Here is a 20,807-nt window from a genome sequence, read left to right on the forward strand (position 1 = left end):
ATTCAGCAGCATGCTTCAGGCTTTTTAGGTTGGGACATGCAGCCAGAAAAACAGTCCATATTACCACAAGTTTGGAAGGAGAAAAATTAACATATCTCAACACGTGATAAAATATATTCCTGCCAACCATTCTAATAGGACCTATAGTTACTCAGGAGGCAACTGAGAAATTTTCCCAAGTAGGTCTACAATCCATACACTATTCCATAAGATCCCTAACAAATAAGAAGAGTACCTGTTAGCATCTATTGAAAATATCTTCTCCAAAAGATACTACAGTAAAGTAAAAAAATTGTAATATTTCATTCTATATTCAAGTCTGTCTTGATGACAAAAAGTATTCCTAGGACTTAGGGTAACTCAAGTAGGTTTCCACTGTCTTAAATATTATTCATGAATTGGTGAGAATCAAAAATGCTATATCCATTCTTACAAAGAGTCCAAATCATAAAGATAAGCAACCAGCAATGAAAGGCTGAGAATTGGGGCCTGCGCTGTGGCACAGCAGGTAAAGCCACCACCTGCAGTGCTGGCATCCCATATGGCTGCCAGTTTGAGTCCCAGTTGCTCCACTTCCAATCTAGCTCTCTGCTATGGCATGGATGAAGGTGGCCCAAGTCCTTGAGCCTCTGCACCCATGTGGGAGACCTGGAAGAAGCTCCTGGCTCCTGGCTTTGGATTGGCTCAGCTCCCGGCCATTGTGGCCATCTGGGAAGTGAACCAGTAGATGGAAGACCCCTCTCTCTCTCTAACTCTGACTTTCAAACAAATAAATAAAATCTTAAAAAAAAAAAAAAAAGACTGAGAATGTTTCACATACTAGTACAGCATTACTTTAAGATACCTGCCTATCACTGGTTCCAGTCCCAGCTGCTCCACTTCTGATCCAGCTCTCTGCTATGGCCTGGGAAAGCAATAGACGATGGTCCAAGTGCTTGGGCTCTTGCAACCATGTGGGAGACCCATAAGAAGCTCTTGGCTCCTGGCTTCGGATCGGCCCAGCTCTGGCTTTTGTGGCCATTTGGAGAGTGAAGCAGCAGAAGGAAGACTTTTCTCCCTTTCTTTCTTTCTTTCTTTCTTTCTTTCTTTCTTTCTTTCTTTCTTTCTTTCTTTCTTTCTTTCTTTCTCTCTCTCTCTCTCTCCTCTCCTCTCCTCTCCTCTCCTCTTCTCTTTTCTCTCTCTCTCTCTCTCTCTCTCTCTCTCCAAATCTGCCGTTCAAATAAATAAATCTTAAAAAAAAAAAAAAAGATACCTGCCTATCACTCCCACAAACCTAGTCATCAGCTACATTTCAGATTTTTTGAATCAAGATCATTTATTCAAAAGGCAGAGTGATGAGAGAAACAGAGAGAGACAGATTCTCTATCCTCTGATTCACTCCCCAAATGTCTGCACAGCCAAGGCTGGGCCAGGAGCATGAAACTCCATCCTGGTCTCCCATGTGGGTAGCAGGTCCCAAGCACTTGGGCCATCATCTGCGGCCTTCCCAGGTGCATTAGTAGAAAGCAGGACTGGAAGTGGAGCAGCTGGGATTCCCAGCACTCAAAATGGGATGCCATGTCAAAAGCAGCAGCCTAACTTGCTGTGCCACAACAATAACCCCACATTTCAGAGTTTGTATAGTTTCAAAAATAAGCCATAGGTACTGGCATTGCGGTGCAGCAGGTTAAGCCAAATCCTGCGACTCCAGCATCCCGTATGAGCAAGCACCGGTTCTATTCAAGTCCCCACTGCTCCCTTCCTATCCAGCTCCCTGCTAATGCACCTGGGAAAGCAACAGCAGATGGCCAAAATGCTCAGGCCCCTGCCACCCATGTGGAAGACCTGAATGGAGTTCTAGGCTCCTGGCTTCTACCTGTCCCGGACCTAGCTGTTGCAATCATTTGGGGAGTGAACCAGTGGATGGAAAAATCTCTCTCCCTCTCTGTAACTGCTTCTCAAATAAATAACAAATAAATCTTTTTTTTAAAATCTAGGCCACTCCAAAAAAATAATGAGCCATAATGTGACGTGTCCATTTCAGTTACAGGCTTAAGTTTCCTAAGGAAGACTTCATGGCTAGGGAAAAAAGCTTCAGAGTATCAAATACAAATAGGATATGTCAGTAGCTACCAGCACCCTGTGTTTATCCTAAAAAGTCCATAAATAAGTCATCAGTTATTGACCTCAAAAAACTTGTTTTAAAAGCTACCTAAGAGTCACTATTGGTTACCTAGAGCTAAATACACACAAAGACACTGATAGAGCCCCCACATTTTCAAATCACTACATGTTTTCTTAGTTTGAAAAACATGCCTACTATCCTTAATATCCCTGTTTTTCAGTTTATTGAAAGAATTAAGGAATCCAAATAATACTATTAAAAGCCTTCTAGAAACAAAAAGTCATACTTTTTAATTCAGATAGGAAGCAAAAATATTTTTTGAATAAGCTCTCAAAGTCAGAGCCTCAGAAAAAGGAAAGTTATGGTTCTCAGTCAATGAGTCATTTCCTTAGATGATTCAACCCTCGTGGCCCCAACACTGACTTGTCCCCTCCCCCTTCCAATTTTAATCTGTACAGGGGAAAAATAAGCCTTTCACACTAGAGCTAGCTTTGTTATGCTACCATAGCATAATCTTTTAAATAAATCATGTCTTTCTACAAGTTTTTTAAATAAAGATTTATCCATTTATTTGAAAGGTAGAGTTACAGATAGGCAGAGAGAGAGAGAGAGAGATCTTCCATCTGCTGGCCCACTCCCCAGATGGCTACAATGGCCAGAGCTGTGCCGATCCAAAGCCAGGAGCCTCCTCTGGGTCTCTCACATGGGCACAGGGCCCCAAGCACTTGGGCCATCCTCTTCTGCTTTCCTAGGCCACAGCAGAGAGCTGGATCGGAAATGGAGCCGCCTGAACTTGAACCAGTGCCCACATGGGATGCTGGCACTGCAGGCAGCAGCTTTACCACTAAGCCACTGCGCCAGCCCCATCTACAAGATTTTATATACTTTTAAAATTGAAGTCCCACTGCATATAATTCAAATAGCAGTGGGTCAAATTTAAAACATGCTACACAGATTTTTCTCAGTTATTTTTAAGATTCAGGGATTTTTTTAACCACTTAAAAATGAATAGTTGTCACTGCTACAAAGATGATTTTCTTAAAACTATTTTTCTGCTACTCTGCATAAAATTCTGAAAATGAGTCTGTGCTCCCTACTATTCCTTACTTGTATTCTTCATAAATACTTGTCCATCTTGTGAGTTGAGTTCCTTATGAGTTTATGAGCTTAGCTTACACAAAGACCCAGAAAGAGAAATGAAGAGAATTGAACATGAACACACCACAGGCGCGTCTACACACGCCTATGGCTCCTAGCCAAAGATACAACTGAAACAGAACACAGGCCTCTCCAAGTAAAGGCAAGCCAAGTTACATCTCGAGTACTGAAGCTGCATTGGAAAAAAAAAAAAAAAAAAAAAGCGACTTGCAGAGTTCGCCCATCAAAGACAGAAAGAGGTGTAGCTCAACTGCCTACAACGTTACCTGATTTAACAACATGGGGTGGGACAAAGGGACTCAGAGCTGGCCATCGTCCTCTTCACCACTGCACTCCTCCCCAGCCCCAAAGCCGCTCTTCAACCCAGCCCTCGGGTGCTAATGGATAAATAAAGGAGCCTGGGGATCACTCAAAATCACCGACTCTCTCTGGCATTGGAGGGACGCCCTCTCGCACACACTTCAGATAAGCCCCTGCCCCTCCAGCATGTTGTGTTGTCTTCAGCACACACAGGCACCTGCCAAACTGAGGCCAGGCGGATGAGCTGGGTCACGGCCACTAGGTCCTACTGGATTTGATGTCTTAAAAAAAAGTATTTGCCCACATGCATATGAGAGGACGGTAAAGAGTTTGTGGGAGGGGCTGGTGCTGTGGCGCAGGGGGTTAAGCTGTTGCCAGCTGCACTGGCATCCTTTATGGGCTCCAGTCTGAGTCCCTGCTGCTCCATTTCCAATCCAGCTCCCTATTAAAAAGCCTGGGAAAAGCAGCAGAGGATGGCCCGAGTGTTTGGGCCCCTGTCACACATGTTGGAGACCTGGAAGAAGCTCCTGGGTCCTGATGCTGTGGTCATCTGGAGCGTGAACCAGTAGATGGAAGCTCTCTCTCTCTCTCTCTCTGTGTGTGTGTGTGTGTGTCTCCCTCTCTCTGACTCTGACTTTCAAGTAAATAAATAAACCTTTGTTTAAAAAAGTTCATGGGAAAATAAAAGATAAGTTTATTTTGTACAAAAAGTTTTGAAACCCATGCACAGTTTTTTCATAACAGGCATCTTTTTGTGAATTTTTGAAGATCTCTCATGTGCATATACATTGTGTGTATCTATCTACATAAACGTGTTTACACTTCACTAAGTGTCCATTCCTAAAGGCTTTTGTAGTGGAGTCAGTGAGACTTAGACTTGGATATAGGCTTTGCCACTTAAGAGTTGTGCTTCCATGGGAAAATGACTTCTGGTTTTTGTTTTTGTTTTTTGCACTTTAAGTTTCTTATCTGTAAAATGGAAGCTAACACTTCCTGTTTGGTTGGTCTCTTATGGGGATTATATTTAAAGCCTGTAGCACTCTGACAAGCATGCAATACTCATTCAATGATGGGTACTATGCAATTTTTATTATTTATTTGAAAGGCAGAGACAGAAAGAGCTCATCCGACTGTTGATTCACTCCCTGAGAACTCAGTCTGGACCTCCAATGGGAGGGGCAGGGATTCGAGCACCTTGGCAGTCACAGGCAGCCGTCAGCAGGAAGCTGGGTCTATCAGCAATGGCAGGGCACAAACCCAGGCATCCTGCTGTGACTGCGTGTGCCAGGCATCGTACCGGCGACACAGGCCGCCTGCCCTGGACTTCTATTTAATTCTGTGCTTCATTTTCTCATCCAGCAGATTTTTTTCCCCCTGCAACTAACTCCTAAATCATTGTGAATGAAAGTATCTGATGTCAGAGCTGATGCTGCCATAAAGTATTACAACTCAGTTTACAAATCTTTTTTAGTTGAATTTCAGGGTAATATACTTGATGTTTTTCTTTTTTAAAAAAATTTGACAAAATCATTTGTATTTATCATATACAAATGGATTTCTGTAAGTATTTATCAGCTTACAAATCTTGAGAGAAGTTTTTTTTAAAGATTGATTTTACTTACTTGAAGGGCTGAGTGAGAGACAGAGAGGTAGAGACAGAGAGAGACAGAGAGACCTTCCATTCGCTCATTCACTCCCAAATAACTGCAATACCCAAATGACTGCAACACTGCTTTGGCCAGGCCAAAGCCAGGAGCTCAGAGCTTCATCTAGGTCTCCCACATAGTTGCAGGGGCCCAAGCACTTGGGCCATCTTCCACTGCTTTCCCAGGCACATCAGCAGGGAGCAGGATCAGAAACGGAGCAGTTAGGATTCGATCCAGCACCGACATGGGATGCTGGTGTCATAGCAGTGTCTTAACCCACTACTCCACAATGCTGACCCATTTCATAGTGAATTGATAACTCTGTATTTTAGCTACCTAGAGATTAAATCGATCAGCATGATGCCTACAGATTAGAAAAATATCAAAAGTTCTGAAAGTCTGGAAAGGCAGAATTGTTTTAACAGAACACTCTGAGGAACTCTGTTCAGGCTTTGCCAAGATTGCCTGGGGATTTGCCTGGGTTCTCTGCATTCAGCCAGCTGAACATTCCAGGGCTGCAGCCATGGTTCCAGCAGTACCAGGTGCAGCTCATAGCTCATGGTGGCGGCAGACCTCGGCATAGTCTGCATGATGCTTGTTTTCCAAGTGCGCAGAATGCAAGAGATATGCGGTCACGGCAGCTTACACGGAGATTTCAAAGGAAAGCCTGGGAGGCCAAGCAGAGTCGTGCAGCAGGGGCCAGGCCCTGCATAAAGTCCCCGGATGGACGATGCCCAGTGAAGCTGTGAGAGGAGAGCCAATGAGGAGAATGCAGAAAGCTGAAGCGGCCAGCAACTTGCCAAGCCGGCCCAGCAAAGCTGCGCACATCTTGGTTCCACCCTGGAAAGCAGCTCTGTGAGCTGCAACCAACCAAATCACAGGTGTGGGGCTGCCTGAGCCCTTGGGAGCCCATCCTCCGCGACGGAGCGCCCAGGATGCTGCCGGTGCTGGGTTTCAGACTTGTTTTTCAGTCTCTTACTTCCCTGTCTCCCTTTTTGGGAATGGCAATTTATACTCTGTACCTGTCCCATGGGCTACCTCCATGGGCTCTTCAAAGGATGTGACAAATTTTTATAGGCTTACAGCTAAAGGAGTTTGCTTTGAGTAGCAGATGAGATTTTGGAAATTTAATTCATGCTGGACAGAAGTAAGACTTTGCAACTACTGGAGACCAAATGATTGCATGAAGTGAAAGCACATGAATTTAGGGGGACCAGGAGCTGAGTGCTACAGTTTGAACATAATGTGGCTCTTGAACACGTGCAGCCTTACGTTAATGGTACGAAGACAGTGGAAACTTTATCCAGTTATGGTGTTTAGGAGTAGGCCTCGTGAAGGTCCTTAGCCTGAGGGCATGCCCACAGGAGTCATTCTCAGGAGATGGTTGGCTATAAGAACCGAGACGGACCCAGCCTTTCTCTCTCTCTCTCTGCTGCCTGGCTCGCCATGTGATTCTTACCCCACACACACTGTGCCTTTGCTTTCCTCTGGCCTCACCAGACACCCAACCAATGGAGCTGGTTGATCTTGGACTTAAACTTTCAGAGCTGTGAGCCCAAGATGAGGCTCTTTCCTTCCTAAGTCTTGCCTCAGTTAGAGAACTTCTCACTCACCTGATCTGCTTTTGCTGTCCCACCTAAGATTTCTGTTTTACCCATGCCTTTACACAGTCATTGGTAAGCTCATGTAGTTTCCTGCTCAGAAATCCCACAGGGCGTTCTAGCTCCCAAATTATAAATTTAAACTTCCTAAGAAAAGCCAAAGGCATTACCTGACCCAGCTTTGCCTCGCTTTTCACTTCCACCTCACTACAGTCCACCTTGAGCTGGGCATTATACACTAGCTGTCGATCCCTCATGGTGCTATGCTAATACCTCCTGGCTTTTGCTCATAACTGTTCCACTTCCCAAAATGCCATCCACCTCTTGTTCCCTGAACAACTCCTCCTCATTCTTTAAAGCTCATCTCAAATGTACCTCTTCCTCTGAAGCTTCCCATCCTTCTAACTACTTCCCACCCCTCACTCAGAGCATGGGGCCTCACAGCTGTGCACTCACCGCGCTTTCTACCTCAGTGTATCATTGTGATTATCTACACACACATTTCTATTTTTCCATTACAATGAGTTTCTTGAAGATTAAAGATATTTATTCCTGTTAATAGAGCCCAGTATAGGATTAATAGGAGTATAGACGCTGTGGCTCAGTGGGTTAGCACCCTGGCCTGAAGCACCGGCATTCCATATGGGCGCCAGTTCAAGTCCTGGCTGCTCCACTTCCGATCCAACTCTGCTATGTCCTGGGAAAGCAATAGAAGATGGCCCAAGTCCTTGGGCCCCTGCACCCGCGTGGGAGACCCGGAAAAAGCTCCTGGTTCCTGGCTTTGGATTGGCACAGTTCTGGCCATTGCAGCCAACTGGGGAGTGAACCATCAGATGGAATGCCTCTCTCTCTCTCTCTCTCTCTCTCTCTCTCCCTCTCCCTCTCCCTCCCTCTCCTCTCACTGTGTAACTCAGACTTTCAAATAAATAAATAAATCTTTTTTAAAAAAATAGAGCCCCAGTATAGAACTTAGAATCTGGTAGGCTTTCAGAGGGCACATGAATATATACTAATATATATTTTACTTGTATATGCACACACATACATATACACTATTTCAATACTATTTCCTTTGGACTTAATTTAGAGTCTTAACAGGCAGTGACGAGGTTTTTCTATGAAGGGTCAAACAAAATGTTTTAGACTTTGTGAACCCTATGATCTCTGTCACAAATACTTGCTGTAGTGCAGAAGCAGCCATAGGGAGTTGCCTTTGGGCACAGTGGGTGAAGCCGCTGCCAGCAATGCTGGCATCCCATGTGGATGCCAATTCGTGTCCAGGCTGTTCCATTTATGATTGAGCTCCCTGCTAATGGCCTGGGAAAAGCAAAGGAAGATGGCCCAAGTGCATGAGCCCCTGCCACCCAGGTAGGAAACCTGGAGGAAGCTCCTGGCTTCTGGCTTTGGTCTGGCCGAGCCACCACCATGGGGCCATCTAGGGAGTGAGCCAGCGGATAGAGGATCTCTGTCTCTCCCTCTCTTTCTGTAGTTCTTTCAAAAAAAAAAAAAAAAAAAAAAAAGATAAATCTTAAAAAAAAAAAAAAAGCCATAGATAATACACAAATTAGTGGCTGTGGCGGTATTCCAATAAAACTTTATTTACAAAAACAGTCATAGTTTGCCCATCCCTGGCCTTTAAATTCATCATCTCTAAAATGATTCAAAAGGTACCTTCTAGCATAGTTCCTGAAGTTACAGGTTTTAAATTAGGTAGAAATAAGCATCCTTCAAGAATAAGCCATCCAATATCCACAACCACATGTGGCTCGTGAGTACAAGAATGTGTCTAGTCTGAATTGAGATGTGTTCGAATGTAAAATATACATTTGGATTATAAAGTTTTTGTATGGAATAAAGAATGTAAAGTACCTCATTAGTAATTAGTTTGCATTGGGAATATATTGAAACAATATTTTTATATACTGGTTTAAAGAGCACATGGTAGGCCAGCGCCGTGGCTCAACAGGCTAATCCTCCGCCTAGTGGCACCAGCACACCGGATTCTAGTCCCAGTTGGGGTGCCAGATTCTGTCCCGGTTGCCCCTCTTCCAGGCCAGCTCTCTGCTATGGCCTGGGAGTGCAGTGGAGGATGGCCCAAGTGCTTGGGCCCTGCACCCCATGGGAGACCAGGAGAAGCACCTGGCTCCTGCCTTCAGATTAGCGCAGTGCACCGGCCACAGCGGCCATTGGAGGGTGAACCAATGGCAAAAAAGGAAGACCTTTCTCTCTGTCTCTCTCTCACTGTCCACTCTGTCAAAAAAAAAAAAAGCACATGGTAAATTAAATTCACTTCTTTTTTTTTTTTTTTTTTTTAATTGAAAGTCAAAGAGACAGACACACAAAGAGATTCCATCTACTGATGCCAACAACTGCCAGGGTTGGGCCAGGCCAAACTCAAGAGCCTAGAACTCCATTCAGGTCTCCCATGTGGGTGGCAGGGACCCAAGTATTGAAGATTAAAGATATTCATTCCTGGGCCGGCGCTGTGGCTCAACAGGCTAATCCTCCGCCTAGCGGTGCCAGCACACTGGGTTCTAGTCCCAGTCGGGGCACCGGATTCTGTCCCGGTTGCCCCTCTTCCAGGCCAGCTCTCTGCTGTGGCCCGGGAGTGCAGTGGAGGATGGCCCAAGTCCTTGGGCCCTGCACCTGCATGGGAGACCAGGAGAAGCACCTGGCTCCTGCCTTCGGATCAGCGCAGTGCGCCGGCCGCAGCGCACCGGCTGTGGCAGCCATTGGAGGGTGAACCAACGGCAAGGGAAGACCTTTCTCTCTCTCTCTCTCTCACTGTCCACTCTGCCTGTCAAAAATTTTTAAAAAATTAAAAAAAAAAAAGATATTCATTCCTACTGACACCCAGGATGCCCACAGCAGGCAGCTAGATGATAAAAATGGGGTAGCCAGGACTTGAACCAGGCACTCTGATATGGAATCCAGGCATCCCAAGCGCCACCGGACCATATACCTGCCCCATCTTTCTTTCTCCTTCTTAAAATGTGACTACTAAAAATTTTAAATTTCATATGTAGTATGTATTACAGAATGACACATGAAAAAATTCATGGAAAATGGAATTAAAAGCTTGACATCTAAGCACATGTGAGGTCTTCCAAAAATTCATAGAAAATGTATATTATGAAAAGAACTATGGGGGCCAGTACTGTGGCACAGTAGGTTAATCCTCTGCCTTTGGCTCTGGCATCCCATATGGGCACCAGTTCTAGTCCCAGCTGCCCCTCTTCCAATCCAGCTCTCTGCTATGGCCTGGGACAGCAGTAGAAGATGGCCCAAGTCCTTGGGCCCCTGCACCTATGTGGGAGACCGAGAAGAAGTTCCTGGCTCAGATCGGCCCAGCTGTGGCCAACGCAGCCATTTGGGAAGTGAACCAGCAGATGGAGGACCTCTTTCTCTGTCTCTCCCTCTGTCTGTAACTCTACCTGTCAAATAAATAAAATCTTAAAGAAAAAGAAAAAACTGTGCATGAATTTTATTTTGTGTGCCCAAATAAGTAACTATCTTTTAATTCTGTTTTCCCTGAGAACTTTTTTAAGATTATTTATTTGAAAATCAGCTACAGAGAGAGGGAGAGATAAAGAGAGCAAGTTCTTCCTTCTGGTGGCTCACTCCCCAGTGGCCATAATGGCCAGGGCAGACCCAGGTGGAAGCCAGGAGCTTCTTCTTGGTCTCCCACATGGGTGGCAGGGACCCAAACCCGTGGGCCATCTTCTGCTTTCCCGGGTGCATTAGCAGGGAGCTGGATCAGAAGTGCAGCAGCCAGGACACAAACCAATGCCCCTATGGTATGCCGGTGCTGCAGGTGCTGACTTTACCTGTTACACCACAGTGCCACACCACCCCATTCCACCCCTGCCAAGAACTTTTTGAAGTACTCTCAAGTATATAAACTTATATGTGTATGTGTTAACTCCCCTTATACAGAAAACAATATCCAAATTACTTGGGTTAGCTTTAGAGGACTTCTAAATATGTCATTTTTAACTTCCATTTGAACCTTCTCTGAACCACTCAAGTCAAATATTTGAGGGTAAATAAAATATGGGATTTAACTAGATGGTCAGTTAAATTGAGGGTTTTTGAAGATTTATTTATTTGAAAAGAAGAGTGACAAAAAAAGAGATAGAAACAGAGAGAGATCATCCATCTGCTGGTTCACTCTCCAAATGGCTGCTACAGCCAGGGCTGTGCCAGGCCAAAACCAGGAGCCAAGAATTCCATCTGGGCTTTCTATATGGAAGGTAGGGACATAAGCACTTGAGCCACATTCTGCTGCCTTCCTAGGTGCATCAGAAATGGAGTAGCTGGGACTCGAACCATCACCCTGATATGGGATATCAGCATCACAAGCAATGCTTAACATACTGCACCACAATGCCAGCCCCCTTAAATTTGAATTTCTGATAAAGAACAAATAATTTTATTGCTTGAGATATACTTACATTTTTAAAATATTCATTATGTGACATAGAAATGTAACTGGGTATTCTGTGTTTTTATTTACTAAATCTAACAACTCAAGTGTGTCTATCCTTTCAAATACTGTTTATATATAATTACTCATATACTCTTACTCACACATTTAAAATAGGATAATGCATGTAACACACTTAAAACAGTGTCTAGGGGCTGGCCCTATGGCGCAGCAGGATCAACTGCTGCCTATAGTACAGCACTTCATATGGGCACCAGTTCGAATCCCAGCTGCTCCACTTCCAATCCAGCTCCCTACTAATGAGTCTGGGAAAGCATTGGAAAATGGCCCTAGTGCTTGGGCCCCTGCACCCACGTGGGAGACTCAGAAGAAGCTCCTAGCTCCTGGCTTTGGCCTGGCTCAGTGCACCCACGTGGGAGACTCAGAAGAAGCTCCTAGCTCCTGGCTTTGGCCTGGCTCAGTCCTGGTCATTGTGGCCATTTAGGGAGTGAACCAGTGGATCTCTCTCCCTCCCTCTCCTTCTCTCTTTATAACTCTTTCAAGCAAATAAATAAATCTTAAAAAACAAAAAACGGGGGCCAGTGCCATGGTGCAGTAGGTTAATCCTCTGCCTGCGGCGCTGGCATCCCATATGGGCACTGGTTCTTGTCCTGGCTGCTCCACTTCCGATCCAGCTCTCTGCTATGGCCTGGGAAAGCAGTAGAAGATGGCCCAAGTCCTTGGGCCCCTGCACCCGCATGGGAGACCAGGAAGAAGCACCTGGCTCCGGGCTTCGGACTGGCGCAGCTCCAGCCATTACAGCCATCTGGGAAGTGAACCAACAGAAGGAAGACCTTTCTCTCTGTCTCTCCCTCTCACTGTCTGTAACTCCACCTCTCAAATAAATAAATAAATAATCTTAAAAAAAAAAAAAAGGTGTCTAGCACACAGTGAGCATGCAATAAATTGTAATATTATAATCCTCCAACAATGTGGATGCAACTCAATTCCTACTGGCCTACTCCAGACAACAATAATCTCTCTTCTGTTTCTCATTTTAATACAGGATTTTAGTTACTGTGAATGTCATATGTCTTATCTAGCCTTAAGTTTCTACCTCATACAAAAATTTCTAATAAGAGATTTAAATAAGATATTTTAACCAAACTATTAACACTTACTCCAAAGTGCACCCTAGCTGACCTGAGACCCTAGGTTCTGATTGGCTTGAGTGTTTGGATGGTGTTCTTTATATAAACCTCACTTTAAAAAATTGAGCTGGTATGGTATCTAAAATGTAAGAAATTCACTTATCAACACTGCAAATTTCTACAGCATTGAATTTGTCAGAGACCATATATATTGTACACTTTAAATGGTTTTTTTTTTTTTTTTTAAAGATTTAACGTATTTATTTGAGAGAGAGATTTACAGACACTGAGAGGGAGAGACAGAGAGAGGTCTTTCATCTACTGGTTCACTCCCCTAATGGCTGCAATGGCCAGAGCTGAGCTATCTGAAGCCAAGAGCCAGGAGCTTCTTCCAAGTCTCCCATGTAGGTGCAGGGGCCCAAGGACTTGGGCCATCTTCTACTGCTTTCCAAGACCATAGCAGAGAGCTGGATCGGAAGAGGAGCAGCTGGAACTAGAACTGGCACCTATATGGGATGCCGGCGCTATAGGTAGAGGATTAACCACTGTGCCACAGTGTCAGCCCCCACTTTAAATTTCATAAAGCTTTCTTTTTAAAAAAAAAAATATTTATTTATTTATTTATTTGAAAGGCAGAGAGAGAGGAAGAGACACACAGAAATCTTCCATCTGCTGGTTCACTCCCAAATGCATGTAATAGCCAGGAGCCAGGAACTCCATCTAGGTCTCCCATGTAGGTGGGGCATTAGCAGGAAACTGGATAGGAAGCATGAAGGTAGCCAAGAATCCAACCAGTGCTCCTGAGACACGGGATGCTGGTGTTGTAGGTGGTAGCTTCAACCACTGTGCCACAACACCAGTTCCTCCTTTCATATGCTTTGGCCTTCTCAAGCCAATCTATTCAGCTGTAAGGGAAAACAGCTTTTATGGTCATGAATAACTGGTTTCATGTATGTCTATGAACTACAAGTATCTTTATTTTTAAAGCACTTTTATAAATGGACTCCATAAAAATTAATTTGGTAATTCCTGTTTAATTATTTGGCTTACTTCCTCTTTTAAAAGTTACAGATTCCCATATCCTACCATATTAGTACAGAACCACTCTCTGGGCAAGAGTATTCATATGTGAGGCATATTATTCTACCTAATGATATTGGTCAAAGGAATAATACTGGAAGAAACCAAAAAGCCCACCATATATTCGTTTCCAAATCAATAAAATACTTCCTCTTACTAAGTTTCTTAATATAAACTACTGGACTCAGGAATCCATTACGGTAATACCAAGGGAATAAAAGCCATAGTTGGATGATGTTATCTGAACCTACCCCAAAATAATCTAGGTTATCTGGAGGAAAGGGCACTTTAACAGAGAAGCTAAAGACCAATGACATTATGGTAAAAATATGGGATAAGGGGAAGACTCAAAGTGATTCACAAAAATTTTTAAAGTGATAAAACTGATACTGAGAAACTGCTGTTTTCATGCATTTCAATTTGTTAAGAAAAAAAAAAATCCAGGATAGACTATTCAGTGACTACTCAGGGCTGACTAAATGTCAATGTGGTAAATTATATATGCCACTCTTAGTGATAAGACTCATTCATCTTACACTAATCATTTGCTTTAAATGATCAGATTTTCTTATTCTGATAATGTTTTAAACAGTTGGCTTTAGACTCATTTTCCCTAACATGCCACATAGTAAATATTTTAGGTTTTTCAGACCAAATACTGTCCTTGCCACACATTCTTGGTTCTTTTATTCTCACAATCTTTAAAAATCCTTTAGAAATATAAAACCCATTCTTAGCACACTCTTTGTATAGACAGGCTGCAGCCAGGTTTGCCCTTGGCCAGAGTCGTCCCAACTTTACACCACTCGCACATACTACCTGTTTGTTACACTGTATCAATTACACTGATACTAGTATTTTCTCCCAACATTTACTCAAATGTCACCTTCTCAATGAGCCCTTCTCCAAACATGTTCCTACCCGTGCCCTGTAGAGAACACAGTCTACAGTACATAGTGGATCACCTAACATCCTTGTACTTCTCTAATCTCGGTGCCCCACCTCCTCTCCAGGTTGGGTTCCAGGCAGGCAGATGATCCTCAGGTGTTCTCACTGGTGTCTCCCCTCCACAACAGCGCCAGGCAGGTCGGTAGGCCCTCTAACACTCTACCCTCACACTTAGGAAATACATACTGTGGAGGAAACAGATGCTCTTTGTGAAATAATTCAAGCAAAAAGATGTTCAAGGATAAAACTGACAGATTATTTTAAAATTCAAGCAAATATTTTAAATAAAGGGGAAAACCAGCTAAAAGTTAAACTGATTTTCTTACTTACTGTCCCACAGTGGTTGGTTCTCAGTCTGATTCTCTTAAAGTTTACCATTACTTTAGCTAATCTAGTAACAAATTTCAATTATAATTGCTAAATCCCTCTACAGACTTGTTCTGTCTCCTTTGATCTCTCTTATACTAATATGTTCCTTGCCAGTCTGACCAGTCTGGCAACTTTACAAAGCTTGGCAAGACGGGGAGAAGTTACCTTGCCTCCCCAACCCCTAGTATTCCATTTTTATAAACTTTCCATTACTGTAATCTTATATTGTCTTTTCACTATTTAAATGAAGCAAAAAGTTAGATTCTTTTGAATGTTATGCTCTAAATACATTATTCAAATTTCACCTATAATCTTGCCTTATGCTCTGATATATATTCAATAAAGTATTAAGAAAATAACTTTGTAACTTAGCAACCTCTATCACCATTCTGATAATGGCTACTCTAAGTTCATATTAAAGCTTAAAAAGTCAGTAATGAATATACTTTCTACTGCTGACAAATTATCATAAATCATATAGTAAAAATATGAGGGCTAAATCATTACTATGTATCCCATTAAGGCATTCTAAAAACCAACCACAAAAATTGTTTATATTGGAGGGAATGCTTACAAAACAACGGTCTAGGGCCCAGTGTTGTGGCATAGCAAGTTAAGTGGCCACAAATGGGAGTGCCAGTTCCAGTCCCTGGGCTCCACTTCTGATTCAGCTTCCTGCTACTGTGCCTGGGGAGGCAGCAGAAGGGGCTTGAGGCTCTGCCACCCATGTGGGAGATCCAGATGGAGTCCCTTACTGCTGGCTTTGTCTGCTGCAGCCATTTGGGGAGTTATTCAGCAAATGGAAAGTCTCTCACACACTGCCTTTCAAAAAAAAAAGGTAATCTCTAAAAAGTATCTTAAAATCACTTTTATCCAATAAACTGTTCCTCATCCATGATTTTACCTTCCATTCTTATCAGACAAGCAACTTTGACCTCTAAAAGAAACTTGTAAAATCCCAAAGACTCTAGTCAAAGGTTAAGAAAACTCCATAGGCCAATTCTTAACAGATAAAAGTCTGCCCCCAAAATGCTAAGGTTGTAATTTGGGAAAACTAAAGACTGCTATAGGACTCTACTTTTTATAAAATGGTTGTCAACTGTTTCTATGTCCTAAATCATAAAATCAGATAAAGCTTTATGGAATCAAAATTAGGCAAACTTCCTTAAATGGTGAAATTTACAAGAACCCAATCTATTTTTTGTTGTTTTCATAAAAGTCAGGTGACACCCAAATTAAGTCACTTCTTACCATACAGACCTGCAGAGTAACAGGGCCCAACACACCGACATGTCCCACTTATCTAGTTGAAGCGAGTAACATAACGTGAGAAACTGCACTGTGTAATTCCTTTATTTTCTGCAATATTAGTGCTTTACCAACACTACAACCATAAAGAACACAATTCCAAGTACTGTACTTTTTAGTTTGGGGAGATCACAGACTCATTTACTTATATTAGACAAGATTAACCTCATTCAAAACTTACTGATTATAAATTCACATAAATACAGAAATTGATGCAATTAAACAAAAATGTCAGGATCTTATTTTTAAAATTCTTAGATTGTAACTTTTTCTGCAGGCTATAATTACCTGCTCCATAATCACAAATAGTTATGGTTCAATTTAACCACATCAATTATAAACCTTTTATAGTCTTAAAGAAAATGTGAAAATTACAATTTTTTTACCAAAAGGTCTAGGGTCTTCCAGATTTCAAATATTTGCTTCCCTCCCTCCCCCCAGTTAGACATTTCAAATAAACTAAAAATAACATCTCACCTGCAACATTCCATAATAGCAATCACTTGATGTATAAAACTTTAACTATGCCCCCAGTTATTTTAAGACACAAAAAGATGGCTGCCTACCAAATCTGTCAAAAGTTAGAAATACTACATTTAAGAATTAACATGAGGGTTTCAAGTTTCCTCCAGTTTAGGCATTTATACCTTTGTGCTTGTTTTGTTTCAGGATGTTACTATAGCATTTATATCTGTATAGCCCATGTTTATGTACCTTAAATGTGATCATTTAAAACACTAAGAATTATATTTATGGTGGAGCTTTGGAGATTCTAAAAAGCAACCATAATGTTCTTAGGATGTGTTTGATCAGCTTCATTTTTAGAGATACTTTCACTAAAGTGAAACTGACTACTTTATACTTTAGTTGCATCTTGAACTCAAAAATCCCTTTGTACCAGCAGGAGCCTACAACATAGCACCTTTTCTCATCAGCTTGAAGAAAAATGCTTTGTCAAGAGTTTTACTTTGAATGGTTGATTTTTTTTTTAAATAGCCTTATGATTCTCAGATATCTATCTTTGGTAAAAGCTCCATTATACAATATGGCCAAAGCATGAAGGACCAATACTGTCCAACTATACCATGATATCCCGCTCAGTTTTGTTTTCAGACACCCTCATAAACGAAACCCACTCCACTTTTTCCTGTATACTGCCTTTGCAGTCTACATTTCTGAAATTCCCTAAGTTTAATTCCTTGAGGATCACTAAAATTAATCCTTAAGGCTATATAAGAACCAGATGGTGCTTCAGAACTCTGTATCAAGCATTAACATTTGGTTCAAAATACTACCATAGTGGTCTCAATCTAGCTACTGGTCCTAACTTGCTACCCAAGTAATTCTGTTAGGATCTGGGTATCACCAGTGAGCACACTGCTTACCCTTGAAGAAAAATAAGTTTACATTCATTGTCATCTGTAGGTTCTCTCTTCAGCCCACTTCCCCTTTGTCATCCCTTAAGTCTACACATCCAACATTCATTCATCACATTGCCTTTCTTAAAGGAGACAGTGTACTATGAACCAACAGGTTGTCTTACTATTTGCATGAGTTAATCCCACAATCAAACAAAATTAAATATCTTTTTTATAAAACATCTTTTCCAGTGTTCTAATTAAAGGAGATGTGGATCACTCATCTATAAAAAATGATATATCTTCAGCTTAATCAGTTGCAGCAATGTGAAAACAGGAATGTGTATTTTTCCATCTAGGTAAAAGGTGCATATAACTTGAATCATTAAATGCTTTAATGAACAAACTAATGTTTCAGTAACTTTAATACTACTGCTCTTAAGACACTTGAAACAATGTTTAAGTATTCCAGTTTTGCCCAAAAGTCGCTTAAAATATCTACAGATACCTGTGTGTGGCACACACCATTATTGCTCCATTTTCTGGAAGGAGTCTATTTTTGATGTTAAAAAAGGAAAAGTTGCTAACTTTGCATGAAAAAAAACCTCATGTCCTTGGCAGGTTACACTTTCATATTTTTTGCAGTGTTAAGTTCGCTATGTTATGACGACCCTGGGTTTTATTCCTACTCATGCATGATGTATGTCTTAGGAGTTAATAGCTGACATTTCAAAGAAGTTCTTACATTACCTGTTTAACATACTGATGTGCAACTGGAACATATTACAATGATATTACTCATTATTTGCCACTGTGGGCTAAGTTTACTTATACTGGTCTTAGGTCACATTTGAAATTACTAAGTTAGAATTCATAAGGGGGGGAGCCTTAAATATAAAAGACAAACGGCAGTTTGATTAAGCAATAATTTTCAGTTTACTAGATGAAACAGACTTGCAACATAGTCTGCATGAATGCAAAATAAGCCATCTACAGCAAGTGATAAGGAAACTGGATAAAAAAAAAAAAGGAAAAAAGCATACATTTGGGGGGGAAAAAGATTCTCTAGAAATAAAAAAATCAAACCATTATTATAAAGGACTTTACCAAGAACTGCTGTATTTCCCCCACCCCATTTGCTGGAAGTCAACAAGAGCACCTAGCACTTTGTGTTCATGTCAAACGTCAAATCAGAGCATCCTAACGCAAAGCGGAATAAAGAAAAGAAAAAAAAAAAGCAAACAAAAAAAGAAAAACCCCAACCCCCCCTCCCTAAACCGTAGAACTGTAACTCCAGAGTTCAAATTCAAAAGAAGAGAAAGTGGCGATTGAAAGAGGTGATGGTGGCGATAATCCTATGAATGGGTTTTTGATTTCTCTCCTTCCGGGGGCTGGGTGGAGAATGCTCATTAGGATTTGTAGTTAGAGGTTAACCATGTGAGCCCCTCATAGAGTCCATCCCCTGAGGTGGCACAGGAGGGCTGCACATACCAGTTCCTGTCCCGAATCCGGGTCAGGCCCAGTTTCTCCTGGATCTCGTGGGGTTTCATGGCATCGGGCAGGTCCTGCTTGTTGGCGAAGATGAGGATTATGGCGTCCCTCATCTCCCGGTCATTGATAATGCGGTGCAGCTCCTGGCGGGCCTCGTCGATGCGGTCGCGGTCGGCGCAGTCCACCACGAAGATCAGACCCTGGGTCCCGGTGTAGTAGTGCCGCCAGAGCGGCCGGATCTTGTCCTGGCCTCCCACATCCCACACGTTGAACTTGACGTTTTTGTAAGTCACCGTCTCCACGTTGAAGCCCACGGTGGGGATGGTGGTCACCGACTGGCCCAGCTTCAACTTGTACAGGATTGTGGTCTTGCCGGCCGCGTCCAGGCCCAGCATGAGGATCCGCATTTCCTTGTTCCCGAAGATTTTGGATAGCACCTTCCCCATCGCGACGGAAGAGCCGGGGCCGGGGGCATTCAGGTGTCCCGGGTCCCCCCTCAAGCCAACAACGCCGCCGCCGCCGCCGCCGCGAAACCGAAACGAAGCCTCCCCGCCGCGAGGGCGCCCGTGCGGCCTGCGTGGGAGTCGCCTCCTACGGGGCGAGAGGCCCGGGCCTGCCGCTCACTCGGGCATCACCGACCCGCACAACTTGGTTTCTCCAGCCGCCGCCGCCGCCGCCGCCGGGGCCCTGAGTCTGCGCCCGGAGAGCCGCCGCCCTGCTGAGGCGCGGCCCGGCCCGGAACTGCCCTTCCCCCCGCAGGCGCCGCGCGAGCGCCGCCGCCGTTCCCGTTCCTCCGCCCGCCCGACGGCCCGCCGACTACCGGGCTCGCAACCGACCCAGGCCACCCGTCAGGCAGCGCGGCGCCGGCGCCCCGTCAGGTCATGGATCCTCGCGGGAACTCAGCGCGCTGCCTGCGGAGACACAGAGAAGGAGAAGGGAGTTACCGCCGGAGCTCCGAGGGGGCGCGGGCGCCCAGGCCGCCCGCCTTAGCAGCTCGGCCCCCGGGTGTCGGTGCTGGGTGGTGGTGGTGGTGGTGATGGTGGGGGTTACCTCCAGCCGCCGCCCCGAGCACGGGCTCCCTCCGGCCTCCGCCACCTCCTCCCAGCTCTGCCGCTGCCGCTGCCGGAAAAGGCGCCCAAGAAACCGCCTCACTTCCCCTCCCGACCACGCAGGCGCAGCGCAGGCCGACCGTTCGGACAAGAGCGACCTCTGGAAGGAGAGCGGCCCGCGCGCCCAGCGTCACGGGCGCCACGCGCCGGAGGGGGCGGGGCTACGGCGGCCCGGAGGGCTCGCGGGGGCCGCCCGCCCGAGCCCGCGCGCCTCGGGCTCCGGCCCGCGCCCACCTGTCGCTCTCGCGGCGTCCGCGCGCTCGGCGGCCCTGTCCTTCCGCGCTCTGCCCGCCCTCAGTCCGGGGAGGGGGGGAAATGGAGCCTCCTCAGGGTGGGGCCGCCGGACGAGCGCCCCCACGGAGCCGCGTGCAGCCCCGGGAAGTTGGGCGGACTCCGCGCGCCCTGGGGCTCCCGGGGACGCCTTGGCCGCTCTTTAGCTTTTCCTCCGACCCCTCCTTGGTGTCGTTGCCTCTCGTGTTCAGGGTCTTCCTGGATACACATGGAGGCCGGCGCGCTCGTGTGGACCCCGCCGGTCAGTGGCGCGCCGTGGCCGGGCTCGCGTGTGCGCGGAAGCCCCTCTCTCCGGTCCGTGTGGCATCCGGACCGGCTCACGTTTCTTGTAAAAGCTGGCGGTGAAGAGCCTTCTGGAACGCGACAGACGGTTCTTAGGCCAGTGTCACCTCCTGGTATGGTGAGCGGCAGCTTCTCACCCAGCCACCCATGCCGCAGTCACCCTAGCTTAGGGTTTAGAATCTGAG

At 44.6% G+C, this 20,807-nt stretch overlaps 1 protein-coding gene across 1 annotated transcript; it reads right to left on the reverse strand.

The window, feature by feature from the left end:
• Positions 1–16,118: 16,118 nt before the first annotated feature.
• On the reverse strand, positions 16,119–20,148 carry ARF6 (ADP ribosylation factor 6). Its single transcript, XM_062205169.1, has 2 exons — positions 19,991–20,148; positions 16,119–19,851 (listed from the first exon to the last, which is right to left on the reverse strand). The coding sequence occupies exon 2, from the start codon at positions 19,384–19,386 to the stop codon at positions 18,859–18,861; it is 528 nt and encodes a 175-aa protein (XP_062061153.1). The 5' UTR covers positions 19,387–19,851; positions 19,991–20,148; the 3' UTR covers positions 16,119–18,858.
• Positions 20,149–20,807: the final 659 nt, after the last annotated feature.

The sequence above is a fragment of the Lepus europaeus genome, chromosome 11 (assembly GCF_033115175.1).
Source record: "Lepus europaeus isolate LE1 chromosome 11, mLepTim1.pri, whole genome shotgun sequence".
In the NCBI taxonomy this organism is placed as follows: domain Eukaryota; kingdom Metazoa; phylum Chordata; class Mammalia; order Lagomorpha; family Leporidae; genus Lepus; species Lepus europaeus.

What these genes read in the sequence shown, in the direction of transcription:
- ARF6 (XM_062205169.1), bottom strand. Translation starts at nt 19,386, where the DNA reads ATGGGGAAGGTGCTATCCAAAATCTTCGGGAACAAGGAAATGCGGATC.